The sequence below is a fragment of the Boleophthalmus pectinirostris genome, unplaced genomic scaffold (genome assembly GCF_026225935.1).
Source record: "Boleophthalmus pectinirostris isolate CB_2022bp ecotype Guang Dong unplaced genomic scaffold, ASM2622593v1 HiC_scaffold_23, whole genome shotgun sequence".
NCBI classification, from domain to species: domain Eukaryota; kingdom Metazoa; phylum Chordata; class Actinopteri; order Gobiiformes; family Gobiidae; genus Boleophthalmus; species Boleophthalmus pectinirostris.
This window is the reverse complement of record NW_026571207.1, coordinates 36,973,793-36,994,491: the sequence shown is the minus strand read 5'-3', so window position 1 is coordinate 36,994,491 and position 20,699 is coordinate 36,973,793. Positions and strand designations below refer to the sequence as shown.

Sequence of the window (20,699 nt, the reverse complement as noted above, 5' to 3'; positions counted from 1 at the left end):
ACTCTGAGGACATCAGGGTGGGACATGACACGAGATTTAGTCCTGCTTTAACATCAGGGACAGACCTGGTTTAGTCCGGGTTTATGTTTAACTTTAAATCCAGCTCTGTTTGAGTCAGTCCTGTTTAACTTGTATTTGCTGTCACTTCAGTTCTCTTGTATTTGGAGTATGTCAGTGCTGTGTGCTCCGTCCCTTCTGACCCCCTTCCCCTCTGTCCACTGCAGTTTTGTCATATCCTGGACACAAAGACCCTAAAGCAGAACTATCCCAAAACATTTATTTTATTATTTATTAGTTTATTTATTTCATTCATAAACTAGAAAAGCAGTCAGAGAGCGCAGACCTCCCCCAAGGACGACCCCCATGTTTTATATAAGTTGCGATAAAATCAGTCTTCTGGATCAGACCCGGATCAGCCTTTGGAATATGAAAGAGGATCCCATTGTCCATCCCTGAGTCAAATTTCATGGGGTTTGGTCAATAACCGAGATATTGAGAAACAAAATGTTTGGCCCCATTTACCACAATGTTAACTAAAATTTCAAAGTGATCCAGAATCCAGGATTTCTTCCGGATCACCCCCAAAATGAAATCAGTTCTTCCTTTTCACATTTCCAACAAATCCTGACAATTTCAAATGCCAGCAAAAACATAACCTCCTTGGCAGAGGTAATAAAAAAAAAAAAAAAAAAAGACTTCAACAGCAGCACAAAATCAAACACACAAGAAATGAATGAAAAGGAGCAGAAAGAAGAAGAGTCGTCTTATGTTCTCTGCCCCTTTTCCCTTTTCCCTTTTCAAGACAAAACATCTCCGCCAGGCATGTCCAAATGTGGCCCTCAGACAAATTTTTCTTGGCCCTCAGGCTTCCAGGTGAATTGGCCCAAATTACCTTGCCTCAATTAAAATTTAAATTTTTACAGTAAGTTTTTTGAAAATCTGCCTTGATAAAGTTAATATTTAGTGTTTGGTTTTAAGGATTTAACATGAATAAAGACTGACGGCTCATTCTAACGGCTTTAAACATGCACATATTTCAATTATTCACTGTTTTGAGCTCCAGTCTACGGCCCTCGATCGTCCCTCTGCTTCATCTGTGTTTAGATATGTGGCCCTTGATGAAAAAATGTTTGGACACCTCTGCTCTACGCTGATGGTTACTAAACATTTCAGATCAGTACATTTCAGTTCAGGCACAAATGTTAATCAATTGTCAACAGAAATCTTCATTTTTATGCACGTCAACTTAGTTTTCGTTTTCGTACATACATATTGCATTTGATTTTAAGTATTTTTTTAAATGCCGTCATTGTGTTTGATTCTTTTTTATCTTTGTCAAGACTTTTCCATAAGTGAACTCCTTTCACAGCGACGCTTCGCTCCATAACCTTGGTTCTGAGTCTGGGTTTTTAAAAAAATTGTAGTGCTTGTTCTTATCTCAAACACTCATTGAATATTTACAGGTAACACTCTGCACTTTGCTTTATACATGATTTTGAGGAGACTTAAATCGACAATGTCATGTATTCTCAACACTTTAAGTTGAACAAATTGGGTTGGATGGGTCTCTACAATGACTGTTGGTGAAATGACCAAATTTCTACACAGTCCGTCAGATCTGGAGCAATTCTAGAGTCATACAAAGTTAATAATGTGAGAACTTTACTGTATGTAGAACAGCAATAAAAAACATATTCTTTATTAAAAACATGAACTGCAGTACACATACAGATGAAGAAAACAAGTGATTTATTCATGTCTCTACAGCTCGAATAGTTTCAGTGTCCATGAGAAATACTCACCTCCAAGATCTTTTGTTCTGTCTGTCATTTAGTAAACCAGAAGTCATTAGAGTAGTACTGACAGACCTACCCATGTCCCCCTCTGTCCCCATGTCCCCCTCTGTCCCCGTGTCCCCCTCTGTCCCTGAAGGTGTCCAGCACAGACCCGACCCTCTTTCCCATGTGTACACTCTCTCTGTCTCATGTACCTCCTTCCCTGCAGGTGTCCAGCACAGGCCTGTGTCCTCTATTACCCATGTCCCCTCTGACCATGTCCTCCCTGTCCTCTCTGTCCCATCTGACCTGTGTCCTCCCTGTCCCCTCTGACCACGTCTCCTCTGTTCCCTCTGACCATTTCCCCCTTTTCCCCTCTGACCATGTCCTCCCTGTCCTGTCTGTCCCCTCTGACCATGTCCTCTCTGTCCTGTCTGTCCCCTCTGACCATGTCCCCTCTGTTCGCTCTGACCTGTCCCGTCTGACCCGTCTGACCATGTCCTCTCTGTCCCTGCAGGTGTCTAGCACAGGCCCACGTCCTCTCTGTCCCCTCTGTCCCCTCTGTTCTCTCTGACCTGTCCCATCTGACCCCTCTAACCATGTCCTCTCTGTCCTTACAGGTGTCCAGCGCAGGCCCACATCCTCTCTGTCCCCTCTGACCATGTCCTCTCTGTTCCTGCAGGTGTCCAGCACAGGCCCATGTCCTCTCTGCCCAGCGGAGGCTCGGGGGAGAACATAGTGTACGCTCTGCTGTGTGGAGGGGCTTTTGTGGGAGCCGTGACCTATGTAAGTGCAGCACCACCCTGACGCACATGCTCACGACCTATGACCCCTGACCCCTGTGACACTATCAGATTTGTGTCTGTACATGTTGTTCAGTGTGTGCTCATGAGTCTAAAATACATACAGCCTAAAACTTCAATACCTTGAATGTCGTTAAAAAAAATAAGAAGTTGAAGTTTACAGAAAGACATGGCATGAAATAAGTGGACATGTGAGTTTAGTGTGGTGGTTTTTGTGTAACATTGCTTTTTTATCCTTAGAATATTGTGTTATTGGCTCTTTTCTTGTTTTAATGATCCCACAGAAACACGATTAAACATGTCCAATATATCACCTACAATTTAGATTCAATAACGATTCAACTCCAACTTTCTTTTAAATTAGACGTTACTTTTACTCTGAAATTCCACAGTAACTGAAGGTGTTTTGAGGTTCTAGTTACAAGTTCCTTTTGGCTTCAGCTAATCCACCTGCACTCTCTGAGAAAAGGGTCACCTCTTCTAATACTGTAAATCAGGAGTGTCAAACTCGTTTTGGTCCGGGGGCCGTATCCAACTGACTTTGATCCCAAAGGGGCCAGATCAGAAAACTCATGTCATATAAACCCCAAAAATAACAATAAATTCAAATATTTGTGCAGAGAAACAAAAATCTATTACAGAAATCTTTTTTAACTGATGAACTCTTTCTTTTACAAAATATTATAATATTATGAACAACCTGAAACTTTAAGAAAAATGTAATTTCCACACAATGTTTTAACAAACAACTTGTTTGCAAATAGGAATAAGTACATTTTTTTTGGTAAAATCCTGCACTCAGCTCTACTTTTCTCATGTTGGACATGAGGGTGTCACAGTCAACAGTCAAAACGATCGTCCTTTAAGAGCGTCTGGAAAGAGACAAGTCTTCATTTGTGCTGCTCTGGTGGGAGGGGCCACGTACAGAGACACTGGAGACGCTGCTAGGCTCAGCACCGCAGAAAATTAACAATATTTTAATAGAAAATATAATTAAAATATTTCTGTAGAAAATCACCCAAGGGCCACATTAAAGGTCTTGGAGGGCCAGATCTGGCCCCTGGGCCATATGTTTGACACCTGTGCTGTAGACTTACTAGTGTGTTTGAGTCTGAGTCAAATACATTTTAGATCAGGGGTGTCAAACATACGGCCCGGGGGCCAGATCCGGCTCTTCAAGACCTTTAATCTGGCCTTCGGCTGATTTTCTAGTAAAATATTTTAATTATATTTTCTATTAAAATATTCGTAATATTCTGTAGCAGCGTCTCCAGCATCTCTGTACGTGGCCCCTCCCACCAGAGCAGCACAAATGAAGACTTGTCTCTTTCCAAACGCTCTTAAAGGACGATCGTTTTGACTGTTGACCGTGACACCCTCATCAACAAAATGTCCAACATGAGAAAAGTGGAGCCGAGTGCAGGATTTTACAAGAAAAATGGACTTATTCCTGTTTACAGACAAGTTCATGTTAAAACATTGTGTTGAAATTACATTTTTCTTCAAGTTTCAGGTTGTTCATAATATTATAATATTTTGTAAAAGAAAGAGTTCATCAATTAAAAAAGATTTCTGTAATAGATTTGTGTTTCTCTGCACAAATATTTGAATTTATTGTTATTTTTGGGGTTTATATGACATGAGTTTTCTGATCCGGCCCCTTTGGGATCAAAGTAAGTTGGATACGACCCCCGGACCAAAATGAGTTTGACACTCCTGCTTTAGATTAACAGACACAAACCTGCTCTGCTACAGCCTCAGTCTGATCCCTGACCTTTGACCTCTGACTTCCTGTACAGGCCGTCAGCACCGTGTCCACGGACAGCGCCCGCTTCAACGACCGCATCACAGAGTTGGCCTCCCGCCCCAAGTCAGAGTGGAAGCCCCGGCCCTGGCCCCCCAAGAGTGAGTATAATCTCTCCATCAGGGAAACGAAAAGCAACAAAACACAGTGGAGTGGACGAGCGCGGGGTTTGGATACTGTGTCTGGTCTATGGGCTATGGTCAAGAAATCCTTTAGACGTGCTCCAGGGTCTCATTTATAAAACTTTCCGTACAGTTCTTACTGAAAGTACAAACAAAACACAAACTTCTAGAAGCGTCCTGTGAGCACAGAATGTCTTCTCCCTCCAGTCTGAACACATTTAGGTCCGTGTTGCTCATTTCCACTTCAAAAAGTCTTGTTCTAGATCAAACATCTAACATGAAAAGTCACGTACATAAAATTTTTCAGACCTCAGGACATTGGTGAGATGATTTAAAGGGCTGTGAGTGCAGAGGTGATGTAATATTACTCAAGTAGAAGTACAAAGTAGTTGTCCAATTACTTAAATATGAGCAAAAAACTACCACTCAAGTACAAGTAGTGGACTAAACTTAAAGAGTAACTGTCTGGACGTAGCATCTGATTTAGAATTTGAAGGTAATGTAATCTGAAGGACAAAACATTAAATAATGCACAAAATCTGTTCTTTTGAAAGGACAGACACAAAAATGAGACAAACTAAATCAAATCTAAATGAGCTGCAAGAAACACAAATGTTCAGATCATTTCAGATTGTCAACATAAAGCTTTTGGCATTTGTAGACTTTCTCACAGTGGGTGACCCAAATTTTAACTCTCATAAAAGTACTGTTACTGCAATAAAAATAATACTCAAGTAGGAGTAGCTACGTATGCTGCAAGAAAAGTACTCTGAAAAGTACACTACCCTCCTTTGTCTGTGTATTTCTGTCTTTTTTCGTCCAGTAAAATACTTGATAGCGATTTCAGCATTTCTGTGCTGTGACCCACACTGCCAGCTCAGTCCTTGAGGTATAATACTCCCTACAGTGGAAGCATAGACAGACTGGACTGCACTAGACTGAAACGGACAACACCACCTCAATGGGGTTCACAGTAGAGATGCGCGGATGGGCTATTTTTTCATCCGCAACACAAAACTCATCATCCACCCGCTGTCCATTTGCACCGAAGGTTTTGACCCATTTTCAAAAACCACTCGCCCGCCATCCACTGATTGATTTTAAAACAGTCATATAGCAAACAAACTAAGGAGCCTCGATAAAAATGCAAACTCTATAGCTCATTTATTCCAAAATTAGCTCAACATTGTGCATGTTCACCTTCTTAATCGTCCCTAACATCTCCAAACCTGCCTGGTTGTCTTGCGCAGCTAATTGACAACGTTTTCCGACTAGGCTGTTTTTGAACCTTCTTACTTCTATATTAAAAGCACATCCCCGTATTACGACATGCCTCTATTTAGACATGCCAGTTTTCCAACACTTTTTGGTATTGCTATCATAGTTTATGTCTCGCTATCCATGGTGCTGAACGCAGCAGATCGATCAGTATGTAGTTGGGTATAGAGCAGCAGGATATGTCAGGCTATAAAGTTGTGAGCACGATCGCATCAGCTGTTTCCTGTCTGCAGTAAAACCGCTCACTTTGACACTCTTAGTTGCTTGAGCCGGTGCAAAGAGCTCTGCACTTTTAGTTTAGCTACAAAACTGTGTTATTATTATTCGTGAAATGTTTTGCAAAACTTCAGATACAGGATTTTTAAAACATAAAAAATTGGTGATAAAGTAGAGTCACTGTCACTAATCTGCAGCTTCACTCAGCTCGATCCGTGCGCTATGTGGATGTAAACAGACGCACGTGAGGAACTAATCTCACCTTTTTACATTTAAAAAAATGCCTCTGTTTTAGATTAGATATTTTCCCGAAGGCTGGCCTACACTCTTTTTTAAAAGGCATGTTTCCCATGGCTGTCAGTGAGAACATTTTCCCACTGTCTGATCTCCTCTGTGGCTGAAGTATTCTCTGATCAAGAGCTTTGCACCGGCTCAAGCATCTTATGATATATGGGAGCGTAAAAGTATAATAGGCTCTCACATTAATATTATTCATGGTGAAAAAATCTAATGTTTGAAAAATAGTAAAGTGCCACTACTTGAAAAATAATGTTTCTGCTGCTACTTCGACAATTAGACGTCAATGTCTGAACAGTGGCATGTCGGAATAACTGCATGGAACTGGCCACAATGTCCTGAGAGTTCATGTCTGTGGGTGACTGTCTGTACTGATTTAGTCTACAGCAATTGGCCGACTAATAACGTTTGGTAACTAAGGCTGCGTTCAGACTGCAGCCTGAAGTGACCCAAATCCGATTTTTTGGCCTCTATGTGACCTGTATCTGATCTTTTAATGACAGTCTGAACGACACAGATCCGAATTTTCAAATGTGACCCAGGACACTTGGATATGTGCTCCTAAAACCGATACATATCTGATCTTTTGACATGTGACTTCAGTCTGAACGGCCAAAGTGCATTCATCCACCTACACGTTATCAACAAGACACAAACGTCACTATTCTGCGCTGAAGTAGGTGAAAATTGTTAATGAACTCCGTGTCACTGAAGTGAAGTACATCACCACTCACCACTCTTGGCTCCGTCTCCACATCCACACGTTCCTTTCAACAAACGTCGCTGCCGCTGTCCCACAAAACACCACGACCAAAAACCTCGTCCTTCTCCTTCTCAATCTCCTCCTTAAAACAAGTAAGTTGTTCATGTTCTGGCTCCGGTACGAGAGGAACTTTAAAATCTCCAGGTGCTCGATGCTGCGTCCATGTTTGGACAACTTCAGTAAACACAGAGACGCTCGCTGCGGTTGACGTCGTCGTGTCTCCAGTGTCACATGTGGGACACTTTTGGGCCGTTTAATGTTCACACTGGAGTCACATACAAGTCACATTTAATTGGAAATGTGAACAACCTCGCAAAAACATTGGATTTCACCAAAAAATCGTAATTGAGCGTTAAGCCCTGCTGTCTGAACGTAGCCTAAGACTCAACTGACCCATTAAAGAACCCATATTATGCTGTTTTCTGATGTGTTTTTCTGTTCTAACGTTTCCTCATCACAAACACACCTGGAGTTGTGTTTAATTTCATACGTTTAACACAAACCCTGCAAATTTAGGCTTCTTAGTTCTTCTTTCAAACTGACAACACTCCGGTCTACGTTGATGTGATGATGCAAGAAGTGCTCTGCTGTGTTTTTGAACTCCACACACCTTCACTAGAATCATTTGGATGATTTCAGTCCTGGAATTGTCGATCTCTACTGAACAAAATGTTAAAAGTAGCTGATTAAACCAGATTAAGACATGGCAAAGTGGAACAGACCATTTGATCGTATGACTTGTGAACAGACATAATAATAAAGGTTTGTGTGAATGAAACAAAACACAACTATGAGGTAACATTATCACATGGCTTAATCGGAGTCAATTAAGTGTAATAAAATCGGACTTTTTAAATGACTCACTAACTAAATGCCTGTAGTCTTATTGTATTTGTTAAAGTAGTTAAAGCGCGTCACTGAAATGCTGCTGAACAGGAGCGTGAGTTGGCGGCAGTTGGCATGTGTGTGTCATCAACCGCACGTGCTGCTCTGATCCCTCTGGCACTCGATCAATACAGCAGCTTTCACACACACCGTGCCAAACGCGAAGGACACTACTGGGGCAATGCTTCTAAGAATGCTATTTACGTAACTAGAATTGACTCAGCTCTGGAGGATGACCAGTGCAGCAGGGGATTGTGGGAGAGTTGTAGGTAATCCCTGTCTTATTACAGCGCAGCACTTTTAGACGGGGACTGATTTAGAAGCTCCACGACACGCTAGAGGCTCTGTGCCAGTCACTGCATGTACACACAGGCCAGGAAAACCCCATCGCTGGCCTATTTAAATCAATCTAAGTCAATCAATTATTCAAAGTGCATGTAAACCCGAGAACTACAGTTGGATAGTCATGAATCAAATCTCAAAGATCTCAATAACATACTGCATTTTTGGACTATAAGACACTCTGGAGTATAAGTCACACCAGCCAAAAAATGCATCATGAAGAAGAAAAACATATATAAGTTGCACTTTTTTGGAGAAATTAATTTTATAAAATCAGAGACAGGAAACTGACATTTCATGTTGAAAGTCAAGTTGTAGTAAAAAGAATAGAAGAGAGAACAACAGACTGTTAATGTCACATCTGAACAGTTCTTCAGATAAACTATAACATAAACAACAGAACAAGTTTACCAAACTCTCCATCTCACTCCAAATCATAAAATCCAAAATCATAAATCCATTCAATTTTTCATCTGAGTAACTCGGCCTCGACCTCCGGAGGTAAACAGAGCGTCGCTTCCTCTTCTGTGTCGCTGTCGTCAGACTCGGCATCAGTTCCAGTTAGAATTATTCGGGTCTTTCTGAATCCTGACAGGATGGTTTCAGTGTCACTGAAGGACCTTGGTTTAGACCTGGTTTAGACCTGGATTAGCTCTTGGTTAGCTCTAGTTTAGATCTGGCTTTGACTTGGTTTAATCCAGGTCCTGATTCTGATTAGGGATAGACCTGGTTTAGACCTCAGTTAGACCTAGACTTGGTTTAGGACAGCTTCCAGTTCAGACCTAGTTTAGACCTTGTTCAGACCTTGGTTTAGACTTTGTTTAGAGCTTGGTTAAACCTCGGTTAGACTCAGTTAGACCTTGTTTAGACCTTGGTTTAGACGGGAGATAGACCTGGTTATATTTACCGAATTATATGGGCCTTTCTGAATCCCGACAGGATGGTTTCAATGTCACTGAAGTCCAGGCTTTATCCATCCATCCAGTGACTTCAGGAAAGTTTCATGGAGAGTCCTTCTGGTGTCACAAGTTTCTCTCACTCCGAACTTTCTTTCTGCTGCTCGATTTCCATTTTCAGCTGCTGATTTTCTTTTTGTGGGCATTTGTGTTCAGTCTTCTCAGTCGTCTTTTTAAGTTTGTTTAAATGTTAAATTGTTCAGTGGTACAGAAGTAACGGTGCGATCGACTGACATGATACAGACAGAACAGAGGCTCTTTCTGCAGGAGACATGTGCAGTAGAGTGAAGTGACAGTGGTACAGGAGGAACAGGAGCAGCAGATACTCACACACAAGACTAGAACCTCTCACCACTTCAGTGTGAACATTTTAATATATAAGTCACTCCGGAGTATAAGTCACAGGAAACACCCAAACCATGAAAAAAGTGCGACTTATAGTCTGAAAAATACAGTCTCTAGAAAAATCTGTACATACTCGGATACCTGGAGAACGGAGAGGCATTCAACTGCACGGGGTAAAAAACAGCCAGGCACATATTAGACCTGTGTTTGGAGGTGTACTCACTTGTTTATATCAGCAGCAATGACAAATCCAGCCTGTCCACTGAGCATCCACTGAACACATGTGGCTTTGTTTTGATCCGCTGTGTTAAATTGAAAATGAAAGCTACTAGAGCTTTAATCGAAAGCGGGAAGCACAAAACATGTGACTCGTGGCATATCTGAAAATCAGATCTTTGGTTTTCTGAAACTGTGGTTTATGTATGACAGTCATTTTTGTTTACAAGTATAACTGCAAGGTTTTTGTGCCAAGGTTAAATTACTAGACGCACCTGGCTCCCTGTTCACACTCACTGGGTTCTTTGCCCTGATGTAGACTGGCACATGAGCGCTCTGACAGGTTTTGGAGCAACGATGGTTTGAAGGTCCCAGGTTTGATGCCCAGGTGGTGTGGAGTCTTTATGTGGAACTATTTTGGTTAAATATTCGAGGGATTGTACCTGATTTTAATGCATTCTTGTCAAGATAAATGCTCTTTACATCATGTGTTTGGGTAAATAATAAAAAAAACAACTGTAAAATATAATCTTTTAATTTTACAGAGCGTTTCCTCTGTGTGCAAACTCATACAGAAGCTCCTGATAGGGTCAATTTACATCATCCAATCAGGCGCAGTCAGTGTTGGGGAGTAACAGATTACAAGTACCAGAGTTACGTAATCAGAGTACAAATTATGAGTAACTGTATTCAGTTACAGTTACTGTTTCAGTGAAGGGTAATTAAACTACAGTTACTTGGTTGCAATAAATGGACTACACAGAGGTATTTTCCTGTTTTCACTTTTTTTCCCACATTTCACCAGGACTCAAACCAGGCCCAAAACCAGGCCCAAACCTGGTCTAAAACCAGGGCTAAACCAGGGCTAAAACCAGGGCTAAACCAGGACTAAAACCAGGACTAAACTATGTCTTAAACAGGATTTAACAGGACTAAATCCTGCTGTGTGGACGTGTCTCCTCGTCTTCTATCAGTAATATTTTTAATTTGGTTCAGTAAAGACTGGGCTTTTTATTTTCTTATGTGAAGATTTCCTCGTCTTTGCTTCTCTCCAGCAAATCAAGTAATCCAAAGTATTCAGATTACATTACTCACTTTAAGTAATTTAATGGATTCTGTTACAAACTACATTTTGGGGTGTGTAATCTGTAATCTGTAGGGGAATACATTTTAAAAGTAATCTTCCACAACACTGGGCGCAATGTTACCAAGAATCATGAGAAACTATCCCAGACACTTAATTCTCTTGAAAATGCACCATGAAAAATAAGAAAATAGTAGCAGATACAAAAACTATAAGGAGACAACTGCTCAACACTATCCCAGACAGATGTGTAAAATAAAGTCAGTAGATATATTCTCTAATCTCTCTCTCTCTGTGTGTCTCTACAGGTGGAGATGAAGAAGGTGAGTCACATGACCATGGCCGCTCTCAGACCTGCCTGTGCCTTTCCCTCTGTGTCTTTAGTCACTCACTCTACTCATTTTTACTCATGTTCAAATCATGCTTTATAGTGCGTACAGTAGTGCATAATTAGTACTGCATTCGTCCTGTAAAACATTTTTCTAGACTCTTGAGTTTGCTTTACTTTTTGGTGTCTCCTTTCTGGAAATTACCAGTATTTTCTGCACTACAGGGGCTCTGGATTATAAGACACACTGTCATTGAATGGTCTATTTTTTTCACATATAAACGGCACTGGACTATAAGGTGCATTAAACAAAACACAACAGTTAGATAAGTCAAACTTTATTTAACACCTTCACAGTAACTGTCAACTTTGTTCAATTGTAACTCATAAAAAATTATTGTCTGAGACGCTAAATTGTTCGTGTATTCACAATAAGTCATAATAGTTGAAACAGTTGGGTGATTCCGGCGTCCACACGTCCACATCCCTCTGTCATTCTCCGAGTCAGTGTGGTTACTGTTCCCTGGAGTTCAGTTCAGTGATGATTCTGGTCTTGGTGAAAGCTCAGACCACAGTTGATCCTGATCTTTAGCCCGGGCGTCCACGATCCGTTGGCAGATCAGTGGCTCGGCGCTGTCTCTCTGTCTTGGTGAATGTGTGTTCTCCTTCTCTCATCCACTGCTCCCACACAGCTCACACTTTCACTTTATAACAGCCTTGAGTTTAAAGTGGGCGTTGTGAGCGAGTCTCTTGACAGGTGCATTTTGATATTAAAAGGAATCACACTCTGTATTGCTCCTGATGCTCCTGACTACAGGAGCCGTAATGCTGCAAGTGGAGCGGCTTTGTAGTTTACTAAAGTCGTACTAAGACACACAAATAAATTAATATATAAAACGCTCTGGATTATAAGGTGCACACTCGTTTTTTGAAATTAAAGACTTTAAAATGCGCCCTATAGTGCGGAAAATACGGTAGTTTCCAGTTGTGACTCAGTGGCATCTGTCCTTGGGCACTGCACTTTGTTTCACTAGAACCTTATAATCTATACCTTTAATCTGCATTTCCAATATTCACATCAGCCCTCAGGGAGGCACCAGCTTCTCTCCTGTGACGTCTGCCTTGGTTCATGTATTGTTGTGCTCTGTCCTTTAACTGAAAGCAGCCCACACTACCACTCACTACCTACTACCACACCACTCAATACATCCATGTGCTACTTCTGTAGCCACTGCTGCCCTGGGACAGACTGATAGAACTGAGGCTACTAGTCTGCACCACTGGCCTGTTGTACCGCCACCAACACACACCCGCACACCAAAATCAGGCGATACGAGTGAAGCATCTTGCCCAAGGACACAACATCAGTTTGCATTGGTCTGAGCTGGAGTCTGAGGAGCAAATCAAACACATTGTAAAGCAACATTGTGTCTGGAAAAGTGCTTTATTGGACTAATGCTTTACTATTAAATGGCATCAGTCCTGTACACAGCCCTCTGCCACACTCTCTCACACCTGTACACACACTCTGCACACCTGTACACACACTCTGCACACCTGTACACACACTCTGCACACCTGTACACACACTCTGCACACCTGTACACACACTCTCACACCTGTACACACTCTCTGCACACCTGCTCTCTGCACACACACACACTCTCACACCTGACACACCTGCACACCTGTACACACACTCTCTGCACACCTGTACACACACTCTCACACCTGCACACCTGTACACACACACACTCTCTCACACCTGTACACACACACTCTGCACACCTGTACACACACACACTCTCTGCACACCTGTACACACTCTCTGCACACCTGTACACACACTCTCTGTACACCTGCACACCTGTACACACTCTCTGCACACCTGTACACACACTCTCTGCACACCTGTACACACTCTCTGCACACCTGTACACACACTCTCTGCACACCTGTACACACTCTCACTGCCACTTGGGGCCTGGACCAGAATAGCAAACTGTTTTTTTAGCCCATTCTTGCTTTTATCTCTAAATGATCTAAGCTGAAGTCAAAATGTGTTGATAAAATGAACGTTCAGTGAGGATATTCTGCCGGCATGCACATGGTTGACTTGTCTTCATCATCCTTTGTCTGTCTCTGGCACACGGAATAAACCTGAGTAGAGAAAAGCAGAGTATAAACCAATAGAGGTTGAGCAGGGTGCAAATGTAAAACTTAGCGACCGCCTGTCCTTCCCTTCACCTGTGTCATCCCTGTGTGAATGCCTCTGTCCATCTCCACCCCTCCTCTAACTCTGTGTCTCTACTCTTTCCAGTGTAATGCTAAGGTCCTGTGTGGACTAGAGCTGGATCCTCTCTCCTCTTCTTCTCTGTGCTCGGCCTAACCTGTTGGACGTTTGTGCTAACCCTGTCTGCTAACTGTAACTGTGTTAAATAGAGGAGAAGCTACAATGCTAAATGCTAAAAGTTGTGTTTGCTGGATGTTTTTTGTTGAAATCTCCAAATGTATCCCAAATGTGAACTGATGGGCCTGATTTTACTGGTAGTGCTGCCCTGAGCCATGTGCTTCAGTTGTCTTTGCCTGTTGGGTCAGTCCATTTGAAATCAGCCGCCCTCCCCTATGAGCCGTCTCAGATTTGGCTGGTAATTTTAGAAATGTTTTGGAATTTTTTCAAATGAAAGAATCTCAAATTTTAGCTCAATCCCTTGAGTCGTTCCTGAGTTCTGGCCTGTTGAAATTTTTGGGCCACACTCACTTTTTCTGAAGCCTTAATTTATAAGCACGTTTGAGAGACCAGAACTTCATAAAAAATAGAGCTAGAAGCTGTATTATTATAGATTCTTGGTCATAGATTCTAAATCTGTTGTTAAATATTGTGTATCTTTATTAAGGGGGGCGCTGTGGGCCCCCAAAATCTCACATTTGGTTGCTGCTTAAATTTTTTTTCAGTTTTTGAGGTCCAAGATCTATTTACTCCAAGCAGATATTTACAAACTAACTGTTGAACCTGAATATTTAAGAGAATGACCATTTCTGACACAAATCTCACACTTTTCTGAGCTTTCATGTGGATGGAGTAGAGTCCCAAATATGGTCACAGACCAAATATGATCTTTTTGGCCCCACTCGGTTCCCCATGTGGACACAATTAGATGTTGATAAAATTTTTACCAGAGAAACTTTGGCATATTCTGATTAGATGTTTTTATTGCTTTAAACTACTATTAACTTCCTTCATTTCAAACTGAAGTTTTGAAAATGAACTCTCACAGGTCATTTTTGGTGGAGCTTAGGGACTTTTCCACCTGCAGAAAGGTTCAATTCCCTTTAATAGACTTGAACACTATTTGCTTGTTATAATGGAAGACAATTGGAGATTATTTGTGGTAGATTGCTTGGAAAAGTGTCATTAAAACTTTGAGAAAATTCACCCTTTAACTCTGTACAAAATTATGAAAAAAAAGGTTTGTTTGCATTATTTATTCTATTTTTATTTAAGATAATTTGTTATCTCACACAGAAACAGTTTTTCATGATGTATAAGTAAATAAATAATACAATACAATACAATACAATACAATAATACACATTTTCAGCTTCCTAGCTCTATTTTGTATGAAGTTCTGGTCTCTCAAACATGTTTATAAATTAAGGCTTCAGAAAAAGTGAGCATAGCCCCAAAATTTCAACAAGCCATAACTCAGGAACGACTCAAGGGTTTGAGCTAAAATTTGAGATTCTTTCATTTGGTGATTTAAAAAATTTGTACAAAAATTTTCAGCCAAATCAGAGTTGGCTCATAGGGGAGATTCCTTGAAAACAGCTGATTTCATATGGACTGACCCTGTTGACATTGTGCAATTTTAATAAACAATGGAAAATTTAAAATACGTAGCAATTTTCAAGGATGGATCATTGTTCAGTTTGATAGAATAGACCTGTAGTGTATACATTGTACTGGTACCTGCATTCATCTTGATGTCCAAAGTGAAAAAGAAAATGATAATTTTAGAAGACTCCACTCAGCGAATTTGCGAATCGTAGGATGGTTGGGGAAGGTACCGTGAAAACGTCACCTCACATTCGTCGCTGAGCCGATGCCTTGCATGTTTTCACATTCCCTCACACACACTGCCTTCGCACACACTCATTGTACCTCGTTCTTTTTCTTTTACTCTAAGCGGGGAATCTGTACAAAATAAATCTCTGTTTTAGATTTTATCTTCTTACACAACCTTCTAGAAATCTTCAAAATTCCTCTTCTAGAAATGTTCAAAGTGTGGCTTGTACTGGTGGCCAACACGGCAAATGAACGAGTGGACACAGCCGGAGCTTAAACATCACACACCAACACATAGAACTGACCGTGTCCAGATCAACACTTGTTCAATAATGTCAGTCATGTTTGATTTAGACTGTGGTGTCAGAGCCTGTGTAAAGTTGGAAATGAGGGAGAAGCGACATCAGGATCAATCATCAGGCTCATTTAATAATCCAGTTAAATGGGGAGAAATAGGTCTGGAACAGAGTGAGAAATGGAATGTCTATGGCACACGGCGGTGGAGTAATATTAACATGATATTCACTAGCTCGGACTACACCAACAACAACATAGTGCGAAGAAGTTTATTGATAATGTACGAAGCAGGGCAGAGATGGTTGGGTTGAGACCCTAGGTGGGGGCTCCGTCTCAATCTGCAATTGGCCCAGCCGGAATGAAAGACAAAATAGGGCAGGTGTGTCCAAACTTTTTTCATCAAGGGCCACATAACTAAACAGAGATGAAGCAGAGGACTGATCGAGGCCGTACACTGGTGCTCGATACAGTGAATAATAACACATTAGAATGAGCCATCAGTCTTTATTCATTCTAACATTCTTAAAACCACACACTAAATATTAAAAGTAAGTAAAAAATATTACAATTTACCTGGAAGTCTGAGGGCCAAGAAAGATTTGTCTGAGGGCCGTATTTGGCCCATGGGCCATAGTTTGGACATGCCTGAAATAGGGGGTGGGAGGGTGGGGTCGAGTTCACCGAGACAAACTGGGATGATGGGAAAGGCTGCTACATATAGGCTTCTGGGAAATTGGAGGTGTGGTCGAGGTGAGTTGTGGTTCACTGGTGAGAGGAGAGGGCGGCTGAGGCCTGGTCCTGCTCCTGAATCTCACTTAATCATATTAACTACATATAATGAACAGAGTCAGCACAGAGTTCTTTAAGGCTCCTGAGGTGATTGAGGTGATGAGACAGAGAGGTGACCACAGATGTCTTCTAACTTGTGTCCTGCTTAACAACGGCATGAGGGTCATGAATCTATCATTTCAGTTTGTTTTTTTTATTATATGAAAAAATCTAAATGCAATTACAATGCAATACAAAGCATGTTCATGAATAAGATGTAAAGACACAAAACCAGTCCACCAACCCTGAACGTGAGACGACGTTTTCATGACCAAATGAAATAACCAACCGGAGGAAATGATTAACAATCTAATCGTCAAGTGTTGTCATGTTTCAACTGCTGCTGCTGTCTTCAGAACTGTCACCAACTGTGGCAAAATGAACTTCTTTGGTTTAATGAGAGCCATTCTAGCCAATCAGAGGTGAGAAAGGCGGTCCCTCCTCTACCATCCTACGATTCACAGATTCTCCTCCAGTCATATTCCAATCATTTTTCCTGGAGGCTTCACTAAACCAGGGTGAAGGATCATGGTCTATGTAGTTCTCTCTGTTTGTGCTAAAACACAGTTCAGGCCTCTAATAAATGTATTCTGAGTTGATATTCCGACACTTGTTGCGTCCCTTTATCGTTTTTGGCCTGGTGCCGTGCTGTCACACTGCAGTTTGACTTGGGCCGTAGCTTGTTGGTGATGGTAAGAACCTACATTTCTCTCTGTCTCTGTCTTTAACCTGCACTGCTTCCTGTTGGCCATTGTCCTGATCCTGCTTGTGTCTGTCTTCTTCCTCTTTTTGTTTGCATGTTTCAAATCTTTTCTCTATCACTAATCCCTCCAATATGTGCCTTTTATGTTTCAACCTTATGCTAGCCATCATATTCAAGTCTTTAAAGTTTTTATTTTATTTTATTTTTTTACCTTTGATATAAAAGGTTGGATACTGAAGCATTGGTATTATCTTTCACTTTCCCTTGGTTTAAGTGTTAATGCCCTCAGCTGGCATTGGGGGGAGTGAAAAAACTGCCAGCATCACTAATATTGACATGACCCTACTAAAGGGTTCATCATAACAAGTACAGGGCTGAAATGAAACATGTAAGAACAACACTGTCAGATAACTACCGCAGGTCTGTTTCTGTGGAGCTAACATTTCTGCCCTACGAAGGCAAATGACCTTAACTCACCACAGTGTGAAACTGAGAAAAAAGACTTCAAAGTTTGTTTTGTCCAGACAAAAGTAGAAGAGGTAGGGCTCAACTAGTTGCTATAATGAAGAAATATTTGTATGCAAAAAAATATAGAGTTCAAAATTGACCTTTGACCTTATTTGTGAGTTCCTGTTCTCTGCCTTTGTCAAATGCAGAAACTGACATGATTATTTAGATAAAGTAAGAGAGGTAGAGCACTTCACTGGGTCTTAAAAGAGTAAAAATAACAGTACAGGTGCTGTACGAGGGTTAAGACAGTGGTCTTGGAACAGAAAATTACTCTTACAGGAAAATGTAAAAATGGGTAAGGTACAAAGATGGTCCAGCAAGATGGTCTTCGAAGACCATCTTGCTGGTCAAAACGCGTTGGCGACCCTTCATGTAATAAAGGATTTTTAATATATTCAGTCAGAGTGCCTCGGGTTTGTACCTTACCCATTTTAACTTTTTCCTGTAAGGGTAATTTTCTGTTCTATGACATGATCATTATTTGGTTGATTTTGATCCATTATAAGAACACATGACCAAGCTCCAGTCATCATGTGTTTGTTTGAAATGATCTAGAAGAGCTTTGGATTTCCTTTTTAAAGCTGATCAACACTTCCACAGTGAAACTGTTTGACACAAGTGACTTTGCAGTAAAGTGTGTAGAGTATGAATAAATACACACAATACTTTCACATTAAAGATCACTGAAGTATAATTGAATACAAAGGTTTATTTATTTAAAGTGTTCAGACCCTGTGCCAAGGCCGCAACAAAAAGAAATAGGCCAGAGGTTGGATTTTAAAAGAAAATATATTTATGAACTAAACCCCAAACAAAACATAGACTGATACTGCCTTTGGCCTTTGCACGAAAACTTATTTTTGGCTCATGATACAAAAGCAGAGAACAGGAACTGACAAATAAGGGCCAAAGCTCAATATTTTCATGATTTTTATTCACATGATAAACAAACAAAATGACATGAACTCATTTTGGATCAAACCAGATGTTACGGCGTTGTGCCTTTGTAGGACAGATTTATCATGCTTAAAAATGACCATGGTATAATGTTGTTTTCTTCACCTAAAACATTCCTTAGTTATGGTTTCATTTCTGCATGTGTGTGCACCTCTAGGCACACACATGCATCAGAACGTGCGGTCCCACTGCATGATGTCATTTGGTGGTAATCCAGTGTTTGGGTATTTAAAGCCCCTTCAGCTTCACCATACTCCCAGTGATTATTTCAGTGTTGCTTGCATTGGTCATTTTTACCACCTCAGAGAACCAGCAGGTGGAGTCCTTCTGCTCTCTGCACTTTCTGTATTTTTTCTTTAACTGAAATGGCAGAACTGAGTTGCTTTGGGTTTCTATACACACACCCCTGCTCTTTATCTATAATATCAATGCTAAAGTGTCCAGAACATAGACTGTACATATATAGGCATGTCCAAATGGGGAGTGAGCGTGGGCATCGTTGGCTCAGTCGGCTCAAATTCACTTTCTAGTTTTTATTTGACTATTTTTGTGCCTAAATCAAGATACAAACATTAAAAACAGACCAATCAGTTTGGTGTATTGTTGTGCACTGTCCCTTAAAAAATGAAAGCAAACTACACCGTTCCTCATTCATCACTAACACCAGCCAAACCAGTGGTGTGAGCCTGAAGGAGCGAATACCTTCAATATCCTTGCTCCTGATTGGCTCTTTGTTGCTCTGATTTGTATATATCGACTTCAAATTAGCTTTAATAACTTCCAGCTTTAATATGCGTCATTTGGCTGGAGCTGGACGCTATGGGCGCACACCCCATCAGTCCACTTCTATGTACAGTCTATGGTCCAAAAGTAGTTTTAACAGCCTGAAGAGGATCCTGATCCTAAGGCTATATTTTCAAAAAAAAGTACAGCACCAAACCTACTGTACCTTTGCTCTATGGCTCTTGTTTTGCAGAGGAAGAGGAGGCCGCTGCTGAGGAAGAGGCCGCTGAGGAAGAGGCTGCTGAAGAGGCAGAAGAGGCAGCCGCAGAGGAGGAGCCTGCAGCCGAGGAGGAGCCTGCAGTAGAGGCAGAGTCTGCAGTGGAGGCTGCGGAGGAGGCCCCTGCGGCTGCGGAGGAGGCCCCTGCGGCGGTGGAGGCCCCTGCGGCGGAGGAGGCCCCTGCGGCGGAGGCCGTGGAGGAGGCCCCTGCGGCGGAGGCGGCCCCTGCGGTGGAGGTGGTCGTGGAGGAGGCCCCTGCGGCGGAGGCGGTTGTGGAGGAGGCCCCTGTGGCGGAGGAGGCCCCTGCGGCGGAGGAGGCCCCTGCGGCGGAGGCGGTCGTGGAGGAGGCCCCTGCGGCGGAGGCGGTCGTGGAGGAGGCCCCTGCGGCGGAGGCGGTCGTGGAGGCGGCCCCTGCGGTGGAGGCGGCCCTGCGGTGGAGGCGGCCCCTGCGGTGGAGGCGGCCCCTGCGGTGGAGGCGGCCCCTGCGGTGGAGGCGACCCCTGTGGTGGAGGCCCCTGTGGTGGAGACGGCCGTGGAGGAGGCCCCTGTCGTGGAGGCTGTTGTGGAGGCCCCTGTTGCGGAGGCGGCCCCTGTGGTGGGAGCCGTGGAAGCGGTGGCGGCGGAGGTTGTCTCAGAGGTGGCCGAGGTAGTGGCAGAGGTGGCGCAGGAAGTGGAAACTGTGGCGCAGGAAGCGGTGGTGGTGGCGCAGGAAGTAGAGACTGTGGCGGAGGAAGTGGCTAAAGTGGCCGCGGCCGTGGAGAAGGCGGCAGAGTCTGTGGAGAAGGCGGCAGAGGCGGCACCAGTCACTGAGGAGCCTGGAGCGAACGGTACGAGCACATGTGAGGAGGCGGCCTGAGCTCGCACACACACGCATCCATCCTCACCAGCCCCAAACTCTCTGTACACCACTCAACCCAATGGCCGTTAGGCTGTTGTAATTCCGTCTACAGGTAGACACTTAAGGGAAACTGGCTTTGGGAAACTATAGTATTTATGGATTTGGAGGCTCCCTGTTTCGCTGCTACTTACGGTCATGTAGATCTGCCAGCTGTGTTAGGTTCAAACATTTTAAAGTGCCAGTATTATGCTATTTTCTGATCTGTATATGTTGTTTCCGTGTCAGA

General features: G+C 42.4%; 1 protein-coding gene across 1 annotated transcript in view; it reads left to right on the top strand.

Annotated features, from left to right (window-relative positions):
* The window catches only part of mgarpa (mitochondria localized glutamic acid rich protein a), a 21,873-nt gene extending 1,504 nt beyond the window's left edge, over positions 1–20,369 (top strand). The window contains exons 2-5 of the mRNA XM_055159362.1: positions 2,458–2,561; positions 4,378–4,483; positions 11,195–11,209; positions 19,552–20,369. Of these exons, the coding sequence (XP_055015337.1) occupies positions 2,458–2,561; positions 4,378–4,483; positions 11,195–11,209; positions 19,552–20,225 (899 nt within the window). The 3' untranslated portion in view covers positions 20,226–20,369. The remainder of the gene's footprint in view (positions 1–2,457; positions 2,562–4,377; positions 4,484–11,194; positions 11,210–19,551) is intronic.
* The last annotated feature ends 330 nt before the right edge of the window (positions 20,370–20,699 follow it).